Here is a 26,686-nt window from a genome sequence, read left to right as displayed (position 1 = left end):
ATTCAAATGTTGATAAAGACATGAAAAATAAAGGGTTCTATTGATACCAACCACCAGTCAAGGTAGACCAACAAAAATTTCAACCACAACTACTACGAAAATTGTTCAGGATGTAAAGAAAACCCCACAAATAACTTCAGCTGAGCTACAGTGGAACAGGGAATCTGGTCAAAAGTGATGGCAAGACGAATGCAACAGGTCATCAGAAAATACTGGAGGACAATTTGCACTCACCAGTCCAGAAGCTGCGCATGGGACACACTTGGATTTTCCAACATGACAATGATCCAAAACACAAGGCCAAGTTGATCATTGGCTCCAGCAGAATAAAGTGAAGGTTCTGGAGTGGCCATCTCAGTCTACTGACCTCAGTATCATTGAGCCACTTTGGGAAGATCTCAAACTTGCAGTTCATGCAAGACAGCCCAAGAATTCACCAGAACTGGAAGCTTTTTGCCAATTGTTTTCTATTATTATCCTTTATTTAATGATTGTGCTTTTTAGTTTGAATCCCATTTTAAATACAACAAATCTATTTTGTCTGATCATTCATGTTTTCATTAAAGAATGGTACAAATTTTACAAATTCTGTCAGGGCACAACTGAGCACCACTTTACCATTTAATTTCATTTAATGTAATTCAAGACAGGCTGTTGATAAATGACTTAAAGCTCGTGTCCAGAGTTTGAATCGCAGCGTCTCCCAAAACACTGCTGGTCCCACCCTCCCTCTGATTTCGCCCCTTTATTTGTGCACATGCGCAGTACCTGAGAGGAGTGCCCTGAGTGCTGCAGCATCTTGCCTGTTTTGCTGTTTTCCACTCTTCTATTTAGTACATTTAGTAAATAATAAAGGAATTACGTTAGAATTCTGTATTGAGTCTAACTTGTCCTAATACCAAAATAACATGAATCTGCTAGGACGAACGAGTAAAGTTTCAATATGTGATTACACTCGTGTATCCCTCTCGATGACGTTGTTTATCAAACTTAGTGCATTTACGCGTGTATATGTGTTACATTGTTTATTTATGTCTATCTAGAGTTCAGAATTGCATGACTCCTCTGACGAAGAGTATGTCCCAGATGCCCCAACATCTTCCTCCAGAGGTCGGGCATCTAAACGAAGCCGTCAGGCGGGCTATAGAGGCCGTGGTCGGGGAGCGACGTGAGCACCCCGAGCCAAAAAAACGTCCTGCAGTCTCTTGGCCTGACAAGCCGTGGGATTGGTAATTTTTCTGGAAGTTGCTGATCCCTGATGCTCTCTCCTCCACAACCAAAACAAATGTGCGCGCAGTTGCGTAGTGCATAGCTCGCCCACCTCTGCATGGGCTTGCTTGCTGTGCGCGTAACCGTTGATTGACAGCATGACAAAGCTGAAGCTCGAACTTGATTGGTCAGCAGCGACCGGCGCTTTTTGGAATAACATGGGGGTCTATGAGAGGAAGGCGGAGCTCATGAATAAATGTTCATATCGCGTTATACTAACTTTATATTATAGTATCGAACTAGACTAACACATTTAAGCTTTGTTAAACAATGATACATAAATTGAAAACACACGGAAACTCCGGACACGAGCTTTAATGTATATACTGATATTGTGCCTAAAAAAAAACATATTGGTCGATCCCTAGTTCTTGGCTTCACCCAGAAACAAGAGGCATAAAGAGTGTTTTACACAAAACATGGCAACTGCACCAAGCTCTGAAACCAATGATGGTTTGTTGCTGTGACAAGCAAAGCCAAGATTCCAAGGTTAAATGCGTGGCTTGCATGCATCTACGCATACATAGATTCAGTTTCAGAATCTGAATCTACGTAGGTAACAGCACAGTGCCTGCTGCATCCTGCGTGAAGGGCCTTTGACTCCTATTCTGGCGCATAACTGTTTACTATAAAATCTTTTATCACTGTCCACAAAAACTGTAATGTTTGAAGCAATCTGAGAGCTTCAAACTGCCATGCTGTTGCTCCAGGACAATGCACCGATCCACACAGCACAGGTGGCAGTGGCAGAAGCAGCCAAATATGGCTTTGAACCATTTTGAAGTAATTTCAGAGTGACAAGTCATCATTGCTGTTGAGTATCTGGAGGCTCAAGATGGGAATCCCCCCACCACCACCACCACCACCACCACCAAGGAATTGCAAAGCTTTAGCATTAGTGGACCAGGTGTACTGAATTAATAACATTGTGTTATTGTTTGTTTTTTATTCAAGCTGAGAACTTCTGAAGTACCTTTGTAAAGTCAAGCATCAAACTAGGCTTTTGCCATTTGGAGCTCAGATCAACTATTGATGACTGAAAATATAGGGTGATGACAGATGCTGTGCTATAAGCTCAACCACACCCATCGGCCACTTCAGGCACACCTTGCTAGTACGGGCTCTCCCTTTCACCTTCAGAAGATTCCATCCATGATGCTAGTCTCCCATTCCACTGCATCCCGAAGGTGCTCTAGTGGATTGAGATCTGGTGACCGCTCCAGCAGCCGCCTCTTCTCTCTCATTTTGTTTCTGTTGTTTTTTTAAAGAGCTATACATTTGTTTTATCACTGGGACTTGGTAATAGCAAAACTGAAAGAAAGAGTACTACATTCAGCCACAACGGTTAGTGCAGCAGCTACCCGTGGTGGTCAGAGGAGCACCAAAGCATCCTGATGATCATCATTCACTTGCACCAATGCGACCAGTTGGAATTTTAACACATGCTCTTGAAAAGGGTCACATATGCAACCATTTTGGTCGCAGTCTGGAGCCCTAGAGGTACGGCAGGAAAATGCCTAACAAAAACCATGACAGCAAGAAATAACTAGAAAATAGAAAAAATAAGTGACACTAGAACTCCTGATACAGTTTTGGCAATGAACATATGGGCAAACACAAGGCATTTCAGAATAATGTGCTCTGGAAAAAAGAATCAAAGATGGAGTTGTCTGGCCATACTAAGAGTTGACAAGTTTGGCACAGACCAAAGACTGCTTCTCAGGAGAAGAATCTCATACCAGCTGTGACACACGGTGGTGGACATGTTGTGGTTTAGGGCTGCCTCAGGGACAAGGCAGCTTGCAGCCAATGATTCAGCTACGGATTCTAAATCATATCAAAGAGTACTAAAAGTAATGGGAGGCCATCTGTCCAAAACTTGAAGTTGAACTGGAGATGGATCTTTCAAAAGGATAATGATACTAAGCACACAAGCAAATCCACCAAAGACTGGCTCAAAAGAAGAAATGGGGGGTTAAGAAATTGCCTAGTCAAAGCGCATCCTACTGAAATGCTGTAGGTGGATTTGAAAGACGTAGTACATGCAAGGAAATCCTCAAACATCTTGCAACTAAAGGAACTTTGCATGAAGAACAGTCAAAAATGTTTGCACCGATTCATGAATCTCATGGACAACTGGGCAAAACACTGGCAAGAAGTTATTTATGCTTAAGAGGGGAGGAATGCTAGCCTCTGTGACCAAGTGTGTACTTCATTTTTCCACATAAGAATACTTAACTGTATCGGTTAAGATTTTTGTTGAATGCAGCGCTCGATTTAGACGGTCGCCATTTGCGACTAAAAACCAATTTTGGCGACCAAAAATGACAAAAAACACGCTGGTCATGGGCCCAAATATTTTGATTTGGGCTACTGACCTCCAAATCCAAGTTTCAGGGATGGCAATTTTCCGCTGATCTGCGGATTTCCGCTGATTTAATTTCAAATTTGAACACTTTATTGTTGCTGATGTTAACGTCGTTAACATCTCGCCAGAGTCCGCGAGACTCCGTCGGATCCAGAACCAGCCCAAAATGTGGTGGTGGCATCCGGAGGACAGCACCAACTGAGCTTGAGCACCGCGAACGGAAAGCACCAAGCCACCGGAGCTGTCATTTTTAACTCGGCGGGTCCGCCGGCTGCTCTCCCCGGTTGCAGACTGCTCAGACTCCCCGGCTGGCTAGCTATCCCCCGCTAGCTGCTCGGCTAACACCTGCCGCTCATCTGCCCGGGACAAACCGCACCTGTTCCGGCTGTCAACGTCCCAGTCGCCCGCTAGGAGCTCCGGACAATGCGCTGCTCATTCGTGGGTGACTTTTCACGGCCGTGGGGGGTTTTAAGGCACACTTTGCCCAGCGACCAGTGATAGCTCGGCGGCTCCAGCTAACAAGTAGGATTAATTTTTTTGGCCACTAAAAGTTGATTTTGGCTCCTAAAAATGTCTAAATTGACGTATGTTGGTGGCCCAAAAAATGTCATTTGGGCGACCGGACCTCTCGGCCTTAAATCGAGCGCTGGAATGATGAAAGTAATTGAAAAGGTGAATTTTCCTTGTTGTGCACAGTTTGTATAAATATGTTCAAAAACTAAATAATTTCCATGGGATGTATTTTTTGGGCACACAGTCCAGATTAAATGTTATGAATGCTGTCATTTATTACACAGAACAAAAAATATTTGAATGCATTTTTCCAAGTATTGTCATTTTTATCAACTGATCATTTTTTGCTAGATGAACTGAATGCTCTACTTTGGCTCTGATGCAGCCGGTGCTACCTGTCTCTCTCATCACTATGTGATCTTTAGCCACGTCCTGCCCACCGCGCTACCTGATTGGTTACACAGCTATTACAAGTAAAAACCAGTCACTAAAAGCTACTGTTTACACTGAGGGACAGACAAGCACATTAGCAGAACGGAGCAGCTCTGTGAATTATAACATAAGAAATAATGCTTTAAGATATCGGCCTTGGTGGGCAATAAAAGTGACAGTACAGTGAAAGAAAAAAAACAGCAGACCTGACTGCTGGAGTAGAGAAGACAAACTGATCGATCCCAATCAATCGATCTCACACTAAACAGAGGGAGAGCACCCTAGCATCATCCCTATTTCTATCTTATTCAGCTATAATAAGCTCCTTATTAATGATGTAACCCAGTTTTATAGGACAGCTTTTCTGCTATCACAAGCTGTTAATATGCAACATTTAATCTAAATATGAATACATTCACTAAAAGTATTTTTTTATTTATAAAGTAACAGCTATAAATGACTGGATATCTGCTATCACTCACGGCTGATAAATAATCAATATATATCGGTTCTAACCATTGGTTGAATGCCTTTCTGGAGTACCAATAATCAATATCTGCCCTTGAAAAAAAAAAAAAAACCCATTGATCAATCATTACAAAAAACAGATACAATTACACAGAGGGTTGGAACACACTGCAAACACACTGATGTTTCAACAGTACTGGGTCTTCATCAGATTCAAAGTGGAAAAAGACATCAACCACAGCAGAGGCACACATGCTAAAATGTCCCTATGGATTGGTGTACGTTTGACAAATAAAAATATCTTGTATATCTGAACAGACAGGAATACATACACAAAGCATAGGTTACGCTGTTGCCATACATTATGCATAGACTAACTGAAGCATCACTTAAGTTCTGGAGTATAGAAAAATAAATACAATGGATCACAATCTTTTTAAAACATCTGAAGGCCCAGGTTGGTATCCTGATCACTGCAATAAAACAGTTAGCCTCCTACTTGGTGCTTCAGGTCTTTCTCAAAGTTTATCACATGGAGAGAACCTTAACCAGGGCTCCAAACTAACTTTTTCACTGCCCCACTGAGGCACAGGCAAAAACCCCTCACATGCTGAACATCTGCTTATCCATAGACACTACATTTAGCCAGGTTCCCTACACACCTCGCAGTGCAGGCTGCGGTAGACGCTGCTAGGTGATTGCAGTGCTCTCAGACAGGTGTGTGAGCAAAAATTACTTTGAAAAGAGTGAAACAGGATGTTCTCATGTCAGATTTGTCCAAGACGAAAGTGATTTTTTTTTGTTTATCCACAAGAGCGCATTTTTCAATGTAAATACTGAGTTTAATGATCATTATGCACTCGCACGGATGCGACCACCACAACTTTTAACTTGCCCACTCTCAAGAAAAGGTTGCATATGCAACTATTTTGGTAAAAATTTGCGTTTTTTCCAACCAAGGAACATTGCTAAGTGGAATTCCATCCTATGTCAAAAAGACACAGAGGCTACATTCATCTCCTCATGGCTAGACTTCTGTAACTCACTGCACCTTTGAATCAGACAAAAATGATGCATGCTCCTCAGAGCATCATTTAAGCTGTGAGGAATTGACACTCCCTTCTCCTACAGGTGGTAATGATACAAACTCACTGCTCTGCACAGAGGTGTGTCGGGTGCACACTTTAGACACAGGGGAGCCCTCTGGCATAAATGAAGAACTGATTTTTTCCCTCTAAGTTGTCAAACTGAACAGATATTTAAGTGCTTTGGTACCATTATCCTTGGAAGTCTAAGAGAAGTTTGTGTATCTGACATCTTAGCCCAGACAGACATGATTTGCTTGGTTTGTTCTTCCTTGTCACCTTTGAGAAACACTTGTTTTGATTTTTTTTTTTGTACATTGTCTGTAACTTTATGAGGAGTCCATGCTCCTGTGTTTCTGACATGGTGTTAGGATGTGGCATTGACACATTAACTCCCACACTTGGATTTATCAAGAGATAGATTTATTCAACAGATGTCAAACTGTTTTCAATCAATTAAGCACTAATAATTGTAAACTTGGCTTAGGTAGAATAAATAGGTTTGCTTTATGCGTTTGCTCACTTTGAGTTGAAACATTAAGCCATTTGAAAAATAAAAGGATATGAGCTGAACACTGTGCTCCAGCCTCTTTTTGTACTTCAGAAATTTGCTGTCCTCGAGCTGAGGAGTAGCTGTTTCAGCTCCATTTTGCTGGATGATGCACAGAGAACCCTACTAGATACACTTGGTACCTGCAGCTGAAGCAAACACTCATTCCACTCAAAAGTATAAAGTGTCATCTTGAGTAACGAGGCTTCTATGCCATGTAGGTACAGGCACGAGGAGGTAAAGAGGAACAAGGCCACAAGAATAAGCAGAACACAATTCCTGATACATTCTTGAATCAGTCTATCACCATCTACAACAGGGGTGTCAAACTCAGTTCCTGGAGGGCCACTATCCTGCATGTTTAAGATGTTTCCCTCTTCCAACACACCTGATTCAAATGATCAGCTCATCATCAAGCTCAGCAGAAGCCTGATAACGAGCCTGATCATTTGAATCAGCTGTGTTGGAAGAGGGAAACATCTAAAACATGCAGGATAGTGGCCCTCCAGGAACTGAGTTTGACACCCCTAGTCTACAAGGTTGTAAAACCCAAAGACTCTGAACTTGTTGTCACAGCTGTGGTGTTAGTAGGAGAACAAGTCAACTGGCTGTTTGTGGCCAAAAGACAGACTACAAAACCACTCCAGTGGACAAAGTCATCAAAAAAAATGTACTTAGCATTGCATGACTGAGAGAAGGTGTTGCCTTTGAGTGAGTGAGAACACTGAAGTTACAGCACAGACAAAAGCTACTTTTAAATGTTCCCCTGCCCAGCCTGCAATCCAGTTAAGAACATTTTATTATATCAATGCCATTGTTTAAGCTTGGTGATGCTCCACTGATGCTTTACAGTATTGCAAAGTCTTATTCTACATTATTACAAAATAATTTTTTATCAATATCTGTGTCAAAGCATCTTTTAACATTAATCAGCAATAATTTTACAAAATTAAAGTCTATGGATACTGTAATAGCTATATTTTTAATTTATTTAAAGTGAAGCAATGTTCAACTGTAAACGGATCGCTACAGAACAAACTATAATCCTAAATTTCCAATCAACCAGATATTTTAACCTCAAGTCTTCGTGGTGTTTTTGACATTTCTCTGGCCACATATAGAATAAAAAGTAACACATTAAACATCACTGAAAACCTATGTAGAGCTGGAACTGCAACTCCCCAGATTACAGATTCCCCTTGAATCTCACACACCCAGGAAGCACATCCTCGCTGTTCTGGGAGAGACACTGATATGATTTGAGAAATGAATGAATGAAAACATTTTAGTAAATCAGCTATTGCCCACTTTAAGACGCCAGTGTGTTAACAGTAACCCTTAACTTGAGGAAGGCGGAGGGAGTAGATGGGTGGGGAGTGTGTCTGGAAGGGGATCAGCATCTGTGACAAACCTTATTTTAACAGAGAACTGTTTCAGACCACATCTTCTGTTCAGTAACGACATAAAAACGACCACAAAACCCATAAACGTGAAGATGCTAAGTCATAATTTTCCCAGATATTAATACCACTGCACCTTCGTCGTCCCATTCCTTGACTAGGAATAGCCATCGCCAAGCAACTGGGGGCCTGTGTCGCTCTACTCCAGGGCATGGTGAGGGCTGGGGTGATGCGGTAGCGAAGCTAGCAGCTAGTGCTAGCTGCCATAACAAATAAAATGCTGCATGTCCACTGAGAACAGTCCAGGTTGCTGGCTGGATGCTGTGACAACTAAAGCCGTCGCAATCTGCACGGCACACCACACCACACATATATGATACTGAAGAGCACATCAGCGCGTCTCGATCATGTAACAGCACATACATCCATCTCCGACGGCATCCTATCCCTTTCTACTGGGTGCTGTGCGTTAACTTAGGGCAGGTCGCAATACCACTCCTACTTCAACTTGCCTAGATGAGCACACATTGATCAAAACACCCATCAGCTCATTCATGATCAGCTCAACCCTGGTCAACTAGCTTTTAGTTAGCCGCCAGTAACGGCTCAGTGACAAGGTAAAGCAGAAGGGCACAGGGTTAGTAATGCTACACTTAGACGACGGTGCACAGGACTAAAACGGGATGAGTCCATCATCATAATTTACGTCTCAGATACCAAGACAGGCCAGGAAAGCCTTAATGGTTAAAAAAATAATTCATTTTCCAACCCGCCTATTTTATCGAAGTCTGCCTCCTACCCTATTAGCCATCTGACCAGTAGCGGCAGAGGAATGATGACACGAGGCCGGGTAGCTGGGCTGAAAAGCGTGGGGAATGGGCAACATTTTGCTTCTAAGCACTGTAAACCCTGGTCAACTGTCCAGCCTGTAACACGCATTGGAGACAACCACCAGCTCTCCCCAAAAAAGCACACACGCAGACCGGCTATTTCTTACCTCAGGCGGTGTGTCGAACCAAGTTCCGCGTCGCAGCCATATTCGGAACCACTGTCACCCTTCGTCCACACGAACCGAGCTTCCTCAGTCGTTCCTCTTCCACAGCAGAAATCCAGATGATTTAATATAGAGTTATTGGCCAATAAAATCCCGGTGATATCAGTTCCCAGTAAAATTGCGGTATTCTGTATTCTCTGGTGTTCAGGGAGCGGGTTGATTGCCGGCGCAGCACAGCTAGCCCTGCCGAAGGGGAGGTGGGCAGCCCGCCGCCTCAACCACCTTGAGCTTAGTCTTCTTTCAATTCAGCAAGCGTAATTTACTTGATCACTATGTATTCTCAGAGATCGCCTTACAGCTACAGCTCGAGAGAGTTGAATAAGCGATCCTTTCGGCTTTTACATGGATTTAAAATCAAGAAGCTAACATGAACGAGCTAGCTAGCTAGCAAGCTAGCAGCTAGCATGCTAGCTGACTAATAAAACACTGCCATTGGAATTTGAAGGAAGACAATCCGCTAACTGCAGGTTGCTTGGCGTCTACGGCCAGCCTATGGCCAGAACCTGCAGACGCGATGAAAAATCTATGTATTTTAGCAGGTACAGCTACAGCTAGCTCTATGATGGCCAGCCCCTCTGTGATGTTAATATCGGTCAAAGGAGAGGGGCTGCATTGAGAGCGCACTCCCGACACCAGGCAAGTACGGCCCAGCGCGTTCCAGAAAAAAATCCCACAAAATGGCTGCCAAAACAAATCCACCGTGTATGGCTGCACAAACTTCCCAAAATCTTAAATGAAGAAATTGCGCAATAATTTCAAATGCAACGAAAGTCTCAACGAACCCCGGCTCCGAGAGATTGTGTGTGCAGGCTTCGACGAAAAAGAACGGTTTGGCGCAACTTGTCACGAGTTAACACTGTAGAGAACCTGTTTGATTTGTCTGCATATGGGTACATTTAACAAATACATGGCAGACAAAAACGGTTAGTTGCATAAATCGTATCTCACAAAAAACGACTGCTGCTGCCATGAAGTTGATGTATAAATCTCGGGTTCAGGGATTACAGCAGAGACCATTTGGCCATCGACTCTGATGGGGATGAAGCCCTGCTAAGGGGCTGCTACAGAGAACAATGGACCACTGCACCACCAAGGACCCGAACAGTGATCAGTTCAGGAGTCTAATAAGACAGCACAGTGCCGTTATAAGTATTACAAAAAATACTGACACTGTTATGCGTTTGCATAGGGTAAAAAGAACAAAACAAGAACTGTTTGAATGAGTTTGGTTGTCATGTGAAGGTACAGTCCTATATTCATAGCTATACAATAACTAGTCAAAAACAATCATTTTATTAAACCAAAGTTGCCAGTTGTATCAAAATACATTTGAACCGGTTCAAGCATAAATTGAAGAAACCTATCTACAACCATTCTACCATATACTAATTTGACAAAGTTTACTAGTATCAAACATTTTTTTTTAAAAAAAGAATATTTTACTGGATGTAATTTCTGCCAGATAACATACAATAAAATACAAACAGTGTGGGCTCTTTGACCCCATATTTAGGATATCCCTAAGAATACAGGTTGTACTATGTGTAATCAGAAGCATCCAGATAAAGGAAACAAGGACAAATACATTATTTCACTCAAGTTAAAAAGGGAAGAAAATCAACAGAAGCTGAGAGAAACAAAAACAAAACAAGTGACCACACAAAAACACTTGCTGGAGATGTCATTTGGCAAAAATGTTTAAATAGTTAACATCTGGGGATATTAAGTGGATTCAAAAGTTTCATGAGAGCTTATCTAAGGTAGATTTTACTCTACAGTTAACATCTGACCAATTTCTTTATAACCTGATCATCTTTACATATGTATCACATATCTACATAAGACATATGAAATACAGGTGGATCATATTACAGAGTACTAGTTTGTATATTACAGACTACTAACATGACGCTCCAGTGTGGCCACCAATTCCGAAGGCAATCTATGGTGTTAACAGACCCAGTAATAAAGGGACCGTCCAAAGGTTGGATGTTTGGTGCAACTCATTAAAATGACTCAAAGAATAGAACCTCAGCTAAATTTTAGCCTGATAGGTAGCCTTCAGTTCACACTGTGAAGGAAACCTAATAACAGGCAGGAGGAGGTGAAAACAGAGCAACACACAACATAGACAGTGCCAAAGGTAGATGGTGGTTGAAAATGGTAATTGTCAGCCAGAGCTCTCTTCCACACTTTACTTCTTCTGTTTAGGTGGCGGTCTGAGGAAAGAAACAAAGAAACTGGTTTAAACATTTTTTTTCCTTCAGCAGCAGACATTGCTCAAAGGAAAAATTCTGTGTTATGGAACATTATTGTGTTTTGAACACTATTGTGTTTTGTAAGCATTCCTCTCCTTTTTTTCTGATTGCTTCAAACATTTGAGTTCTTCTGGACAGGATAGAGTCTACGGTGATGCCTTAAAAATCGGAGTTGCACTCCTTATTACTAGATGAGGCTGTGAACTTTTTGAAGTACCCTTGTAGATTTTATAAATTCATCTGAAAGGATTCCTGTCCACAACTGAAACTGGCTCTTAAACAGTATTTGAAAGTTTAATAAACTGATTTTTTTGTCTTTGTGAATAAGAAACAAATAATTTTACTGTAGAAGGCAGCCCATGATGTAAACATTACTTTTACTTTAAGTACATAACTGACCTCGAGCTGCAATAGACTTCATATTAATTTAACAACATTCAAATGTGAAAATAACACCATTTCTGACCTTGCAAGCTTGACATGTTTACAATGTATCTACTCATCTTGGCCAGTTATATATATATATGGCAAATTGATATTATACAGGCATTTGTGACTTTACAAATCACCTATTCTCAACTGATCACAGATCAGTGTCTTGGTGTGGCTTCCTAAAGCTTCAGTCAATTGATTAAAAACTACTAGCAATGTAGAACTTAAGAGACGTCATGTGACAGAGGCTGATATTGATGAAATAATGCAATTTTAGATTTGTACATACTTAATAGAATGAATTTAGAATCGAGTGTAAATCTACTATCAATAAAAGATTCTCATTGTGAAGCACCATATTTAATCTGGTCATGTAGAGCAAGTTAATGTTAGTGTACCTGTAGGTGCCCACCACCACAGCATGGTCTCTTTCATACGGCTCCAATGTGAGTTGTTCTTGTGGTTTCATGTTCTCAACACTCATCTTCTTCACTTCTGATGCAAACACTGCCTCTGGAGCCGCTGTCGAGTCTATACAGTTGGCCTGAAGAAAAAAAACAAAATCCAGACCTATTGACAAACTTATCAAGAACAAACATCAAATGATCAAAACTGGAACTATGACCTTGTGGTTGTATGCCTTGGGGAAAAAAAAAAAAAAAATAGGAAAGAGACTGTTCAGACACGTCGTTCAGACTCAATGTACGCCAATCAGCCACAATGTTAAGACCACTTATGTGAAGCGAATATCACTAATTACACTAATTACAGCACCCATCAAGGGATAGTATCTGTACTCTTTGTGGATGTTCCAAGCCAGTGTCACAGCCTGGGTTAGGGGCATTTTTAAATTGATTTGTATCTGCACCAATCTAAGTCCAATCCTCCAGTTGCGTTTACTCTTCCACAGGTGTCAGACAGGGTGAGCACACGTGGTAATAAGCCGTCTGGTACAGGTCAGCTCTGGCTGGAGGACATTAAGCATCATAGAAGTCTGTCACGGTGCCCATTGGAAGCTCAACTTCCATGACGCTTTCTGAGTGCCAACACAGCGTTGACCTTGTCCAAGGGACCGCCTCCTTGAGTCACTACAGTATTCAACAGTATGAGGCTACACCTGGTGGCACAACCAGGTACTGCAGTCAATATACAATATATGTTCTGACATGCATGTAGAAAGTACAGGTTTATGCAATCTTTGAATCTGAGGAACCACAACACACCCTGCTCTCTCAACTGTACACTTCAGACACTGTCCAATCAGAACTTGTCAACAAGGCTTGTGACCACCCTGAATGCAGTAATTCATTTTTCTTCTTTATGCATTAGAGCTATTTAGCCATCAAGGACATACACTGATTTAGTTTTAAAAAAAATAAATTGAATAAATTTGTAGCATGTATCCTGTATGGAAATTGTATCGTATTGGGACTCAGTATTGATCAGGACATTAATGATGCATTTTCCGACTAGTTGATCAACACAGGTGTCTATAATTCAGCTAGATGGGCAGAAAACCTTCCAATGTAGCTTAATGAAAAACAGTAATCCCTCAATGCAGGAAGAACCCATCATGTGGACGGCAGTAGGATGCACTCTGGGAAGAAGGCGAGCCGATGTGCTGTCTTATTTATGTGGGTTAATTTGTACCATCTACCTAAATATTGATACAGACCATTTACAAACCGTCATGGCAATGGTTTTCCCTGATGGCAGTAGCTTCTTTAAAGTAGAATATGTGTCCCATCATATTGCAAAAATTGTACACAAATGGTTTAAGAAGCGTGACAAAGAGTGTAAGGTGTTGCCTTGGCCATCAGTTTCCCCATGAATCAGTCCAATAGAGCACCAGCAGAATGGGTTGGAAAGTCCTATATGTTTAGGCGCCATCTTGCAACGTACAGGACTTGAATTATAAACTGCTGGCATCTATATGCCTGACACACTGGACACCCTCTGAGGACTTGTGGCTGCTTTGGGTGCACAAGGTGAACCAACACAAGACTGGATAAGTGGTTTTAATAGTGTGGCTGAATGGTCTATGTCGTGATGATTTTGAGTCCATTGAGAGAAACAAAACTAAATCAAATTACTTTTAGATGCTCAGCCAATAAAGCTCATTCATATAGATCACAAAGTTGTTACCAGGGCAGTAGAAAATGATTCACACATGGAGGTTGCTGCAAGTGAACAAATTCTAAAATGTGGATACTTAACGCATCTTCAACCTGGCAGCAAAGAACACCGATACCGTTCAATGGTCTCCACTCAAGATCACTGTCACTAAGTCAGTATCTGACCAAATGTCAAATGGTTTTGATTAATGTCCAAAAAATTGTTTTCACAGAACACCATAACGTCACAGTGAAATTGACTGTTGACTTTATGGATACAGAAAGTGATGACATCACTTAATCCTACCAGACATATGAAGTGTTAAGTTCTGGCCAAAAATGTGTTTTCTAAGGTCAGAGTGACCTTATCACCAATATCTAACCCTTGAGTCAAAGTGGATGTTGTGCCACAAGTAATGCAGTTCCCTTTAGGTGTTACTAACGTATGGCTTTAACAAGAATGGGATGAAAGTAAAGTCACAGTGACTTTGTCCACCAAAACCTGAGCTCATCCATCAGTCCAAGTAAACAATTACATTAAATTTGAAGCGTTTGAGATATCTCAAGACAATGGGACAGAAAAAATTACGGACAACCCAAGGACAAAATGCCTCAGAGGCAAAAATTATTTATACTGCAAGCAGCAACATCATTATCTGTATTTTGGCCCCTAATCACATTCAGTCTATTGAGAATCTGTCCATAAGAAGTTCTGTCTGACAATCTAACTGTATCTAGAATCCCCTAAACCCACACTTCTACAATGCCAGCAATTGAGGACACATTTCTGTACCTTTCTGCACTACATGTAGTGACTGGTCAGCTGTGACGGTAAAAAAAAGTGGGAAAGGCTCAAAGTTCAACCTTAAAGTTGAAAAAGAAAAATTATGCACAACTGCCAATTGATAGGTTTTATTTTGACAACTAATATTTGATGTCAACTTGGTAAACTATTTCACTTTATCCAACAGATCAATCGAAACAGTTCTTTCATAAGTCCAATCTATCCCTGTCAGTCTCAAGACTGAAACCTCATCTTATGATCATCTCTGGACTTTACGGTCACATAATTAGTTTGTATCTAATTATGTGACATTTATTAATGACACATAATTAGTTACTAATTATGTGTAATCTAGTAGCTTGGTGTTTGTGTAGTCATTGTGTTGCTAAACTAGTCGGGTGTCAGTGAAGTCCAGTCATTGGTTTTAAAAATCAAGTTTCAGTCTCAACATCCAGCCTACAGTTTACAGAACTACTGTTGAGATATTCATCAACGTACCTTTATCGAGATAACAAAGTGTCCGCCATTCTTCAGGAAGTTATGAGCGTTTAAAGCAACAATCCTTGTTTGGTCAGGCTGGGCAACATCAGCAAAAATCACATCCACCATTCCTACAGAGGGACAGACCATAAACAGCATCTGTTTACACATTTGCACTGCAGGTTATTCAGTCTTACTACTCAAACTCAGACACTGGACAGCCTGATGACTCCAGTATGCTACTTTGCAGTGTCCATCGCCATTTTCTGAAATAAGCAGATCAATCCATTAAACTACGTAACGATTTCAGGTGTGGTGAAATTCTGTAGTAGTTTAATAATAAGCAGAGTCCATTTACACCGCTGGTGTTGTAGCTAACAAAAGACAGATCAGAAAATTGATTATTCTATTGGTATTTATGACAGATATCACATTCATTTCACTCTGATTTGGCTAAAATATTATCCTATCAGACCTAAACGCATTTCAGTACAATATGTTTAAATGAAGACATTTAACAGCTCTAAAATGCAGCTGTCACATTAGAAATAGGAGTTGTTGTACTGGTTGTTAAAATAACTATATTAACACATAAGGAACCGTTTTCTAGCAGCATTCGTTTCGTTTGCAGTGCCTGCATTTTACCAGTAATAACTTTCTATAATACCTGATGAGGCTGCAATAAAACAACCTGTTGACTGGATTAAAAGACACTCATGCAGAAGAAATGACACGTTAAACATCCAGTTTTTACGTGAACGCACACGTCTAGAAAAGAAAACTAGGGATAAAGAAAGTTGATGGTCACTGCTCTAACACTGGTCATAGATTTTATCGAGCCGTCTTGTCATTTTCTACTAAAAATGTGTCCTAATCACCTTTCCATATCTGGAGACTGCAATTTTACACCATTCTTTTTTGCAAAACTGCTCAAGCTGTGTCAGGTTGCACAGGAATCGTGAAACTGGACTGAGGTCTGGGTTCAGATTCAGCCACTACAGAATATTCAACCTGCTGCCTTTAAACCATTTCTGTATAGTTCTCGCTGTACGTTTCATTCTTAATACAATGTTAAAAAGCAGCAGGAAAACTTCAAATGGAGTTGAACACATTTTTATAGGTTCTGTAGGTAGCAAATTGTTCTGCATCAGAAAGTTTATTAAAGTCAACATGAATAGTATAAACAGACCCGAGCTTAAATGTGGTTCATTTGGCGTCAGAACGGACCGATACTGGAACTGTGAAGACTCTAAAACAGTGTTCTTTTACTGTTGTGGTCGTGGACTACCTACCAACCAGCATGCGGTATTTGTGTGGGTGCCGAGCGTCTTCAATGATTGGAATAATGTTGGTGCGTTTCTTTGCCACATTGAGAAGATCACGACCTGATCGATGGGAAAACTCCACAGCGTAGACCAGTCCTTCCTGAAAACACAAGAGCTACAGGTTAGAATTCAATGTAATGTAGAAAACGTCACTTAGATCAAATAATAAAGGTTTATTATAGTTACTGACTCACCAAAACATCACTAAATTCATGTGAGACTGAACTCAATATTACAGCTTGGTTCAAACTGGGCCTGCTTAGGCTTTATTGTGTTAAACTCGTAAAAAGGAGCTTAGTATTTATACACCACAGATTTCTTCAGTGCATCTGTATTGTATGTGGTACTCTGTAACTGAAGTAAAAACTTTGTGCAGTACTCACCGGTCCAACAATGTCAGAAACATGGGACACTGTGGTACCAGAGGCAGCTCCCAGGTACATGACTTTAGCTCCTGGCTTGATATGGATTTGGTCAACGCCTCCTAAGATGGCCGCTGCCAGCTTGGAGCGGAATGGATTCCAGGCTCTGTATTCAGTCTTAGTCTCTCCTTCCTAATAAAGAGAAACAAATCATTGGAATTTGACAAAGTCTGCCCATAACATCACAGATCCTAAGGTGCATTTAGAGTCTCCTCAAGCAGGAATGCTGTACTCTTATTATGAATGTCACAGGAATTTTGTGGCCGGGATAATCGAACGTTTCTTATAAGCACCAACATGCATTTTGCACGTGTCCACTGGTATTTTGGATGACTTCACTTTCTCCATCATCACCAGGTCTCTGAGGGGAGGAGCCTCAGAGATGAAAGACCAGAAGTTCAAAAAAAATGTTAGATTTGACATGGAATGACCCCAAGTAGGGCAATAAAACTAAAAGGTCTATCCAAATAATAAAAAAATTAAACTACCCATTTTTAATAAAGGCTAGAGGAAAACAGTGTTATATTTTAGTGGTAGCACATCCTCAACAATGCAGCATTACTGGGTGGGCCATGTCTGTGTTGTTTGGATGTTTTGTCAGATGGTATTGTCGCTGAGAAGCCCTCCATGGTGGACTACATGTGGGTCGTGTGTGGCAGCATGCTGTATAGTTAAGGTGATAGAAGAAGTCACACTAGAGATGGGTATTGTCAAGACAGTATTAGTACTCTTACCAGTACTGCTTATCAAAGAGTTATTAGGAGAAAAACCAAAAATAAATTAGCAACAGAATTAGGATTGCTAAGCATTAAAACTGCATTCCTTCACCTTTATGTGTATGAAACCTCTGCAGGAAGTTTACACAGATAACACACATCTCCAATGGCTTGTTACTTAAAGCTGATGCAGACAATGTTTGTTGGCATAAGTGTAACCACACTTCTGAACATTTACTTCTCTCCTCAGTCGTCACTAACAGCAGAGTTCTGTGTGCTGCATCGAACTCTCTTCTGAACATGGAAAATGAATCATAAATGTCTTACAGTGGTGAGATAGAATGTGCAACATAACGCTCGACTTAATTTATAAAAAAGTGCCAACAGCAGAACCGTTAATGTCGCAGGTTATTAATCTTCATGTATCCATCCTTAACTTCCACCCCTGGTTGGGGCAAGATTTCATGCAACATTTCCAAACATCAAAGTGCATCGAAGTGAAACTAGTGACATTCCATCAAACGTTTATCTTATATCAATTAGGACATTGTCTATAAATAGACACATATCATTTAATTACCTTAGCCTAGAAGGACTCGTATCGGAAAAGAAATTTAACATTGTATATTTATTGTTTTTGTAACGTTTGTCATTGCCAGCAAGAAGGAACCTGTTGGCTAAAAAATAAAAAAACTGGCATGAAAATGAATAAGTTCGGCCTCAGCCATCCCCTGTGTAGTCTCTGTGAAGCTGATCACCACTCACCTCCACACTGATCCTTTTCTCTCCATACACAGACTCTCCTACCACCATGTTCTTAGTGACCAGGGCATCTTCTTTGCCTCTGCAAATGAACACTCCTGACCGACAGACAGAAAGACACACCATGAGTCAAACAAATAAACTACTAGAATGAATTCAAAGTTAAAATAAGTGCAACAAACGTAGCTAGAAATATGCAACAACTCATGCAACACTTCCTTTTCATAACATTATACATTCACAAGTATAAATCCCAGATAGAAGTCATAAAAACCTTCATGTCTGTGTGGCTCAATTAAGACCTTCTTCCCTCCTCCAAAGCCTCCTCTGCCACCTCCTCTCCCCCCTCTGCCTCCTCTTCCTCTCGGGGTGCCTCTGCCGCCTCCTCTGCCCCGGAATCCTCCACCTTCTGGGGACCTGAAACTTCCACCTAAAAAGAAACAGGAAAACTGACATTTTAATCAAGTTCCTAAACAGCAAATAGCAGGTTACTAGCGCCTTGTCTCATTTTTCTAACTGCACATCCTCAGTTCCTCTCTCTGAGGGTCGAGTTAACAGGCATTTAACAAAAATCAGACATCCTTGCTGCGAAGCTCTCAGTTTAAAACGTCAAGATTTACTTTGGCGCATAACAAATATATATATTAAATATTACCTTGTAATTGAAGTCACAACACGCAAAATGCAACAAGAATGTACAGATGTCATCCATTTTTAACTTTTACAAAACATACAAGTGTATAAAGTGTATGAAAGAGTTGTGGCAGAAAATAGTAATAAAAGAAAAAGAGATGCTTGTCTTTCAAGTGATATGTATCATATAAGGGGCTGCACAGTGGATCGGTGGTTAGCATTGTCGCTTTGTAGCTACAAGATCCTTGGTTTGTGTCCATGTCTGGGATCTTTCTAGCCTAGCCGCGCTAGACCCATGTTCTGAAGGCACAAGGGTCACGGGCCGCTCGACAGGGAGGGAGGCGGGCTAAAAGGTTGTCTTTCAAATCACTCTGCAACAATTGGGTAGGTATACAACCAATCAACGCAACGAATAGGCTGACGTAGTTCCTAGAGCACCGGCGGATTGTGGCTAAGTCCCATTAGCTTCCCAACCAGCGGAGCCAACTGGTATATTAAGGATTTGCCATATCCCGTCGGCATAAGTCCAAATACGTCTTTCTTCTCAATGAAACACTTCAGTGCCGTCCTTTGTTTATCTTTCAAGTTGAATTTTAGCTTCAAATCTTTAAGGGCTGTGGCCAAAGCCGAGTCGAAAGATAACTGTTTATTGTGCGCCGGTTGTTTCTGTCAGAATCGTCGCGCCTCTGTCGTCACTTAGTTACGCCCGCCTTCTGACTCTACACTTCATGGTGATCGTCCGGCCAGTTTTAGGAGCATCCAACCTCGAGCCTTATGGAGGGTAACTGGACCCACCCTGGCAGAGAATTAAATTTGTTGCCGTGGGTTGTCTAGCACGGCTAGGCTAGGATCTTTCTGCATGTTCACCCTGTGCAGAGGTACTCCAACTTCCTCCCACAGTCCAAAAACATGCTGAGGTTAATTGGTGATTCTAAATTGTCTGTAGGTGTGAATGTTTGTCTCTATATGTAGCCCTCTGATAGCCTGGTGACCTGTCCAGGTGTCCCGTCTTCATCCTAAGACATCCGGGACAGATTCCAGCCCCCCTGCAACCCTAATGTGGATTAAGCGGTGTATTGATGATGGATGGATGGATGATACACACACTTCTGCCAGTCCTGCTCTTGGTTTGTACAGGGTAGACCATAAGTTTCTATACATAAGAAAATTTACACTGTATATTTTTTTATGATTCAGATACCCTAGAAGATGCATTTTAAGCTATCTTTGGGGGCAGTTGAATCAGGTGAAGATATGAGGCATAAATCATCTCAAGGAACGCATCACCAACATCATTACAAGCAGAACAGTGGAAAACACGTATTAAGTGTTTTCGACGCAACGGTAATCGTATAGAGCACATTATATAAATAAAAATGGTTGTCCAACATATAATGCTTATTTGTCCTATGTATGGAAACTTAAAGCCCATCCTGTATGTTTCAGCTGGATGCCACGCCTCTTTCATGTCAAGACTGCTACTATACTCAGCAGAATGGTAACGCTACCTCCTCAAGCACTAAAAAATATTCTTCACAGGTCATCTGCTGATCAAATTTTGTTACTCAACGTTTGTTCATGATGATAAATCCACTTTCTGGTCAGTATTTCAGTTTAACACTTTAACTAATGCACAGTAAACATTATTTAGACTTCATCATGAATAACTTGTTCCACAATTCCCTCCAAAAGTTCTTCTCATGACACACTGAATACCTACAATAATCTGCATCACATGACAATACAAATGACAATGATGTTTACAAGACAAGTGTCTCACCTCCTCGTCCTCCTCTGAATCCTCCACGTCCTCCTCGGTCACCAAATCCTCCTCGGTCACCAAATCCTCCTCTGAAACCTCCTCGTCCTCCACCTCTCCCTCCTCTGTCACCACGAGGGCTAAAACCTGCAACAAACAAAGGACAATATGTGTAAATTATACATGAACATTTCAATGTTCTGTTACACCAGCAGAACTAGGGGGCCAAGTTAGCGTTTATTTAAAAATACCGTGTTAAACATGTTCAACAGTTTTCTACAAGCATTCCTTTCTTGCATCACTTTCAATCGCAGCGCTTTCTACAGTCATAAATTTTTACATTCCTCCATTAAAAGATCCTGTTAGTGATTGGTTCATTTTGTTCAGAAAACACGTCAAATGAAGCTTTAAAAGCTCCTGTTTGTGTGGACGAGTTTGAAGCAGAAAGTCTGAGTTAACCCGTTAAACTTCAGTGTCCCGCTGGCGGTACACTTACTAATTTGCATAGGAATTTAAAGAATGTCCGAAGGCTGCAAACGCGATTATACAAATACTATACGCCGACGGAAAGCTTAGATTCTCATGAATCCGCCGGTATAAACCACTTTCAGATGTGATTACCACAGCGGGTAATATAAACACATTTGTCCGACAAACAACGAATATCCATCCATCCTTTCTCTGTACACGGCTTTAACGTACACAGCGCGACTCACATTTCCGGGTTCATTATTACACACAGATGAAAATATTCCACAAAAAACGGCCATAATCCAACCTTGGTCATCCAGACGACACAAGCCAGTAAACTATTTTGTCCAAAACATGTCCTGAAGTCGGTATATAATCCACGAATCGGTCGTTTTCCAGGAAATGCACCTCGCGATGCGCGTCCAATATTCCCTGTACTTCTCATCATTTTTTTTTATTTACAAATAGAATATTAAGATTTTTTTGTACTGAAAATGGCTGGAATTGACTGCAGCTTAAAGGAGAAAGTTGATGAACAACTTCCTACCCGTTAACTCTGAGGTTTTAGTTGAGTCGACTCACACAAAGAAAGTCTGACTGTCAAACTGGTAGGGCTGGACCCGAATATCCGAATATTCGTTCGCTACGGCGGTATCCGGATATTAATTTTGGTATCCGAATATACCCGACAAACTGGCTTCATAGTTCAACCTCTGATCTGCTAAACCAAAGACGTAAACACTAGAAAAGCTGCACCAGTTAAGGTCAAATTTAAATACCCCATATAATTTATTGATTACAGGTCTGAGTCCGGACTCAGTCTGCCGGCTAGTGACCTGGGGTCTAGAATGTTGTGGATTAAATGAAGCCTCGATTAAGAGAATTTTGCTTTGAGGAATTTTAGTGATCGAATAACTCAGGGAATTGTTTCAGCCCTATTCTGCATCTTGTGAGTGAGACTGCTATGTAACTAAAGTTAAAAATGTGACAGAATTACCATCTGACACCGTCAAAAGCAAGACAGTCACACAAGGAGAGCATACATTTTTAAAAGTTTTGATACCACAGTTTATACCGTCACACATGCACTGCAAATCGTCCTCAGTGTGGCAACAAGACTGAGCTCAGGTCAGCTGAAAGCTGTTAAAGGTTTTTTGTTCTCACATAGATGAGCATGTTTTAAAAACAATTAAGTACATTTACCACATTAATATTGGATTATTTTAAATAACTAGATCAATGCCATTGTGTTGTTAAAGTTTTTACAAGGTATGCTGTTATTTACTGTCCCCTATATATAATTATTTTAAAAACCAACCAGACATCACATATTAAACAGCATTGACTGAATACACCTTCTCGGTTTGCAATCTGCTGAGCATATTTTGTAGTAGGTGAAATAAATATTGACATAAGTCTCCATGCAACGTAGACTCCATCAGTACATGACCAGTACTGAGGGAGTATAAATTGACTTTTATAACTGGTGTTGATACAAACACTGTAAAAACCTGACTTTTACAATAAAGTTATAACAATATTAATGTTACCAGTGTGTTTGCAAATAGACATGTTGCTGACATTGATGTGTTTGCTAAAAAGATAAAGCAAAGTTAACTATTACTTCAGTAAATTTTACTTTTCTGACGTCAGCACACCATTCAACACGAGACTGAGCTACACAACTTTACTTTAAATGGGTAAGATTAGCTCCACCACAGCTGATCAAAAATGTCTGCAAAGGATGGAAGTTAGCAGAAAACTGTCCATAACTGAAGTTGTTGTAGAGGAATCCTGTTTAAAGACAGTTGACACATCATGTCCCGTCACTTTGTTTGGTTTTGTTCAGCATGAACTCTGCTCATTGCTGCTGGCAGGTTTAATTAAAGGTGCCTGAAGCTGCTTCCATCTGCTGAGTGCAAAAAAAAAGTATGAACCAACAAAATGCAGCTTGTGGCTATGTTTACTATTAGTTATTCTCAGACATGATAGTTTCTCAACTCTCATCTAGTGTTAGCGGTGTAGTACACATGTAAATATGCTAATTTTGTCTGTCATAAGAACAAAAGGTACGGATTTGTGAAACTTCAGCAGCTATAACCTAATAACTATGAGCAAAAGAATGGTGCAAATTACAGCATAATCAGGTCTGACATTTATGACTACAGGCAAAACTATAGTATGTTTTCAGATGTTTAAAAAGAAAATGCAGTGACAGAAATTTCTATTATCCATGAAGTGACTTATGGTTTTCATCAACCTCTTCAGAGTCATTTGGAGTGATCTCTTGTGTTTATGGTTTAGCTACAGCAAGGAACATTCTTCAATCTCCATTTTACAAATTGTGTGATTTCTGGTAATAACTGTGCTAAATTAGGTGAGTAACTTTGAAGGGTGTAATCACGTATGAAATCACTGTTTTACATTTTCTATTTTGAATTCATTGACATTGTTTCTACTTTGACATGAAAAAAGTATTTATCTGTAACTTGCCAAATAAAAAATAAAAAATTCAATTGACCAATGTCAAAAAGCAAGGAAAATGCCATGAAACAAATGTACAAATTGCATGAAAATTCAACAACTGCTACAATAGCTTATTTTTTCCATTTTGACTAATGTTAGAGCAACTTACATGCTAACAAAACACACTGTTAAGACTACCAACCTTAGCATATTGTCCAATTATAGTCTAGTCGTTTTTTCAACGGTGTCGTCAGCCTTATTTTACCCCCCATAAGACAGTATGATAAAGTTAGATCACAATAATTACCAGACAAAGTTTGTCTGATTAATGAATTCAGTCAGGAGCTCCAGTAAATACAGACACACGTGGTTCTCATACATGCTAACGTTAGCTGAAGTTAAAGGGCTTTACCCTCGTGATACAAACAAAAAATAAAACGGACTTACAAACATATTTGACTCTTGGGGAACTATATAAGCAATTTTGTGCTTATATCTGTTCAGTTTTGAGGATTCGTTGTGTTTTCGTGACTATTGTGAGGCTCAGTGAACAACCAACACGTGTGCTGACCAGAACACTGCTGCTGGTCGAGGAATTATTCACATAATTCATTTAACGCTGATATTTCACGTGACTTACGAGCTACATGTGTTAATGGAAAAAGTGTTCATACAGCTGGCAGCATATATTTTTAAGTAAAATTAGAGATAACTGGAACGCTAACGTAGTTTCATAGCAGTGTAGGCCAAGCACACGTCTCTAAGTCCATTAGCTTAGCTGAGTAAACAAGCTAACCTCGCTTTAAATACAAAGAACAGTAACCGGATGTAACAACACCGTACCTGGCTTCATGATCACCGGAATAAAGCAGCAAATTCACGGAGACTGGAGGGTTATTTTCTGTCTGGTCTGCGCTGGTCTTCACTGTCTGCACACGGTGGAGCACATGTAGGACTGTTGGGGTTCTGCTTCCGCTCCTTCTCAGTTTTACTTCTTCTTGTAGTTCAATCAGCGGCAGGAGAGCCACTCTGCAGCCGCGTTATCGCCCCCTGCCGGACTCACAGTGTGTAACAGTCAATTGGAAAATGACAGGAATAAAATGTTCAACTAATGGTGTGTTCCAATATTGCTTCTGTTGAGGAAACAAAAATTTTTGGTGCCGCAAATGAGGACAACAGGAGGGTTAAAACACCTAAGCTTGACAATCATGGCAAAATATAGCTTAAAATAAGTTTTCACAGCTAACTTTAAGATTTCAATATTCTAAATGTCATATCTTATTTCAAGAAATCTTTCTTCTTCCTCCCACAGCCCAAAAATATGCTAAGGTTAATTGATCACTCTAAATTGCCCGTAGGTATGAATGTGAGTGTGATTGTCTGTATATGTAGCCCTGCGACAGACCGGCGACCTGTCCAGGGTGTCCCCTGCCTTTGCCCGAGTCAGCTGGGATAGGCTCCAGCACCCCCCACGACCCTAGTGAGGATAAAGCGGTATATAGAGAATGGATGGATCTCCATGTGATTTATATCTGCACAACGGCCTTTGGAGACCTGGTGCCTTTCATGGTCCTCCCTTTGCAAACAGTCCCTCCACCGGTCAACAGAGCATCCACTGTATCCACTGTAAAGCTGCTTCTTATGAACATCTCTCCCACTGGGACGCTGGCAGTGAACACTTTTAGTTCTCTCCAGTGACAGAGACTGGGGAAATCCTCACCACACGGCTGAGATGATGTCGCACATTGAGCTACATGGAAGACATCTGACACTACAAATCATCCTCAGCTGCCCCTGAGGAACAACAGAAATTACTAAGGCCACCAGCCCACCAGGCTCAAGCAAGCTCTTAACCCTCCTGTTGTCTTCATTAATGGGCAGTAAAAAAAATTTTCCCTTGTGTGAAAAAAGTCCAAAAACTCAGCAAAATATTCCCCAAATTTATCAAAAATTTGAAAAGAATTAAACCAACCTGTCATGCGTCCCACACTTTGTGAATGTCTGGGTTTTTTGCTATTCAGAAGGCAGAAAGACTATTAAATCAGTGGACACCACTCATTTTAATTACATCACACACGTTGTAGCTGTTGTCTTTACTAAAGTAGAGGTTAATCATCACTATTATTACTGCTTAAGGTACTGCATGGGCGTAAACATTATTTGAAGCAAGAGATAGTACTTGGAAGCAGCAGAAATGTGCAGAAAGTAGCTTGAAATGAAGGGAAGCAACAGTGTACTGTAGAATGGAACGGAAAACTACAAAACTCAGCTACAAACATTTGTCTTCTGACGTCTTTTAAATCATTGCTGCCACCCACAAGGTGCAAAACCTACAACAACAATAAGAATTTCACTTTAGGAAAAGTCACTGAATTTCAGATTGAACAGAGGTCATTTAGGAGGATTTCTGCGCTATTAGACATCGTGGCCAGGTCATTTTAGACCCGAAGACAACGTGAGGATTAAAGGCAACTGGCCCTGGAGAGGTAAGAGTCACTGTAAATCAGTCCAAAGTTGTTCTGAAGGTTCACTTTTATTATATGATGGAAACATGGTGGGGCCCAAAGCCCACTGGTGGGTGTGAAGGTGAAGGCTGGCCCCTGTGGTGTGATCCTACAGAAGATGCAGTGTAGTGCAATTTTCTGAAAACCTTAATCTAATCTTGTACTATGATAGAGTAATTAACCTTTTTATAGAGTGATAACTGAAGCAATGTTATAAATGAAGCTTGCTAGCATCATGTGGTCCAGTGTTCAGAGGCCAGAGAGCATGTCAGGTTGTGCTGCTGGAAGGGAAACCTAAACTAACCACCAGGGACAGGACGATAACAAATGAAACCAACTAGGGAAACACACAAAGAGGTCAACAGCTACAGAAGCCAAGCAGGGACAAAAAACAGACATACGCTACAACTCCTTGTTTGAG

General features: G+C 40.8%; 2 protein-coding genes across 2 annotated transcripts in view; both read right to left on the bottom strand.

Annotated features, from left to right (window-relative positions):
- The window catches only part of dyrk1b (dual-specificity tyrosine-(Y)-phosphorylation regulated kinase 1B), a 69,994-nt gene extending 60,065 nt beyond the window's left edge, over window positions 1-9,929 (bottom strand). Inside the window, exon 1 of the mRNA XM_022212324.2 lies at window positions 9,083-9,929. The gene's annotated coding sequence lies outside the window, so the exon portion shown is untranslated. The remainder of the gene's footprint in view (window positions 1-9,082) is intronic.
- A 484-nt stretch (window positions 9,930-10,413) lies between these two features.
- fbl (fibrillarin) lies at window positions 10,414-24,769 on the bottom strand. The gene is made up of 9 exons (XM_022212317.2): window positions 24,605-24,769; window positions 20,846-20,971; window positions 18,707-18,862; window positions 18,436-18,530; window positions 16,916-17,086; window positions 16,500-16,632; window positions 15,226-15,338; window positions 12,228-12,373; window positions 10,414-11,358 (listed from the first exon to the last, which is right to left on the bottom strand). Exons 1-9 carry the CDS (start codon window positions 24,612-24,614, stop codon window positions 11,334-11,336), a joined length of 975 nt encoding a protein of 324 aa, XP_022068009.1. The 5' UTR covers window positions 24,615-24,769; the 3' UTR covers window positions 10,414-11,333.
- Between the last annotated feature and the right edge of the window lie 1,917 nt (window positions 24,770-26,686).

This window comes from Acanthochromis polyacanthus, chromosome 12, assembly GCF_021347895.1.
Source record: "Acanthochromis polyacanthus isolate Apoly-LR-REF ecotype Palm Island chromosome 12, KAUST_Apoly_ChrSc, whole genome shotgun sequence".
Lineage (NCBI taxonomy): Eukaryota > Metazoa > Chordata > Actinopteri > Pomacentridae > Acanthochromis > Acanthochromis polyacanthus.
The sequence above is the reverse complement of the archived record's forward strand: the minus strand, read 5'-3'. Positions and strand labels throughout refer to the sequence as shown.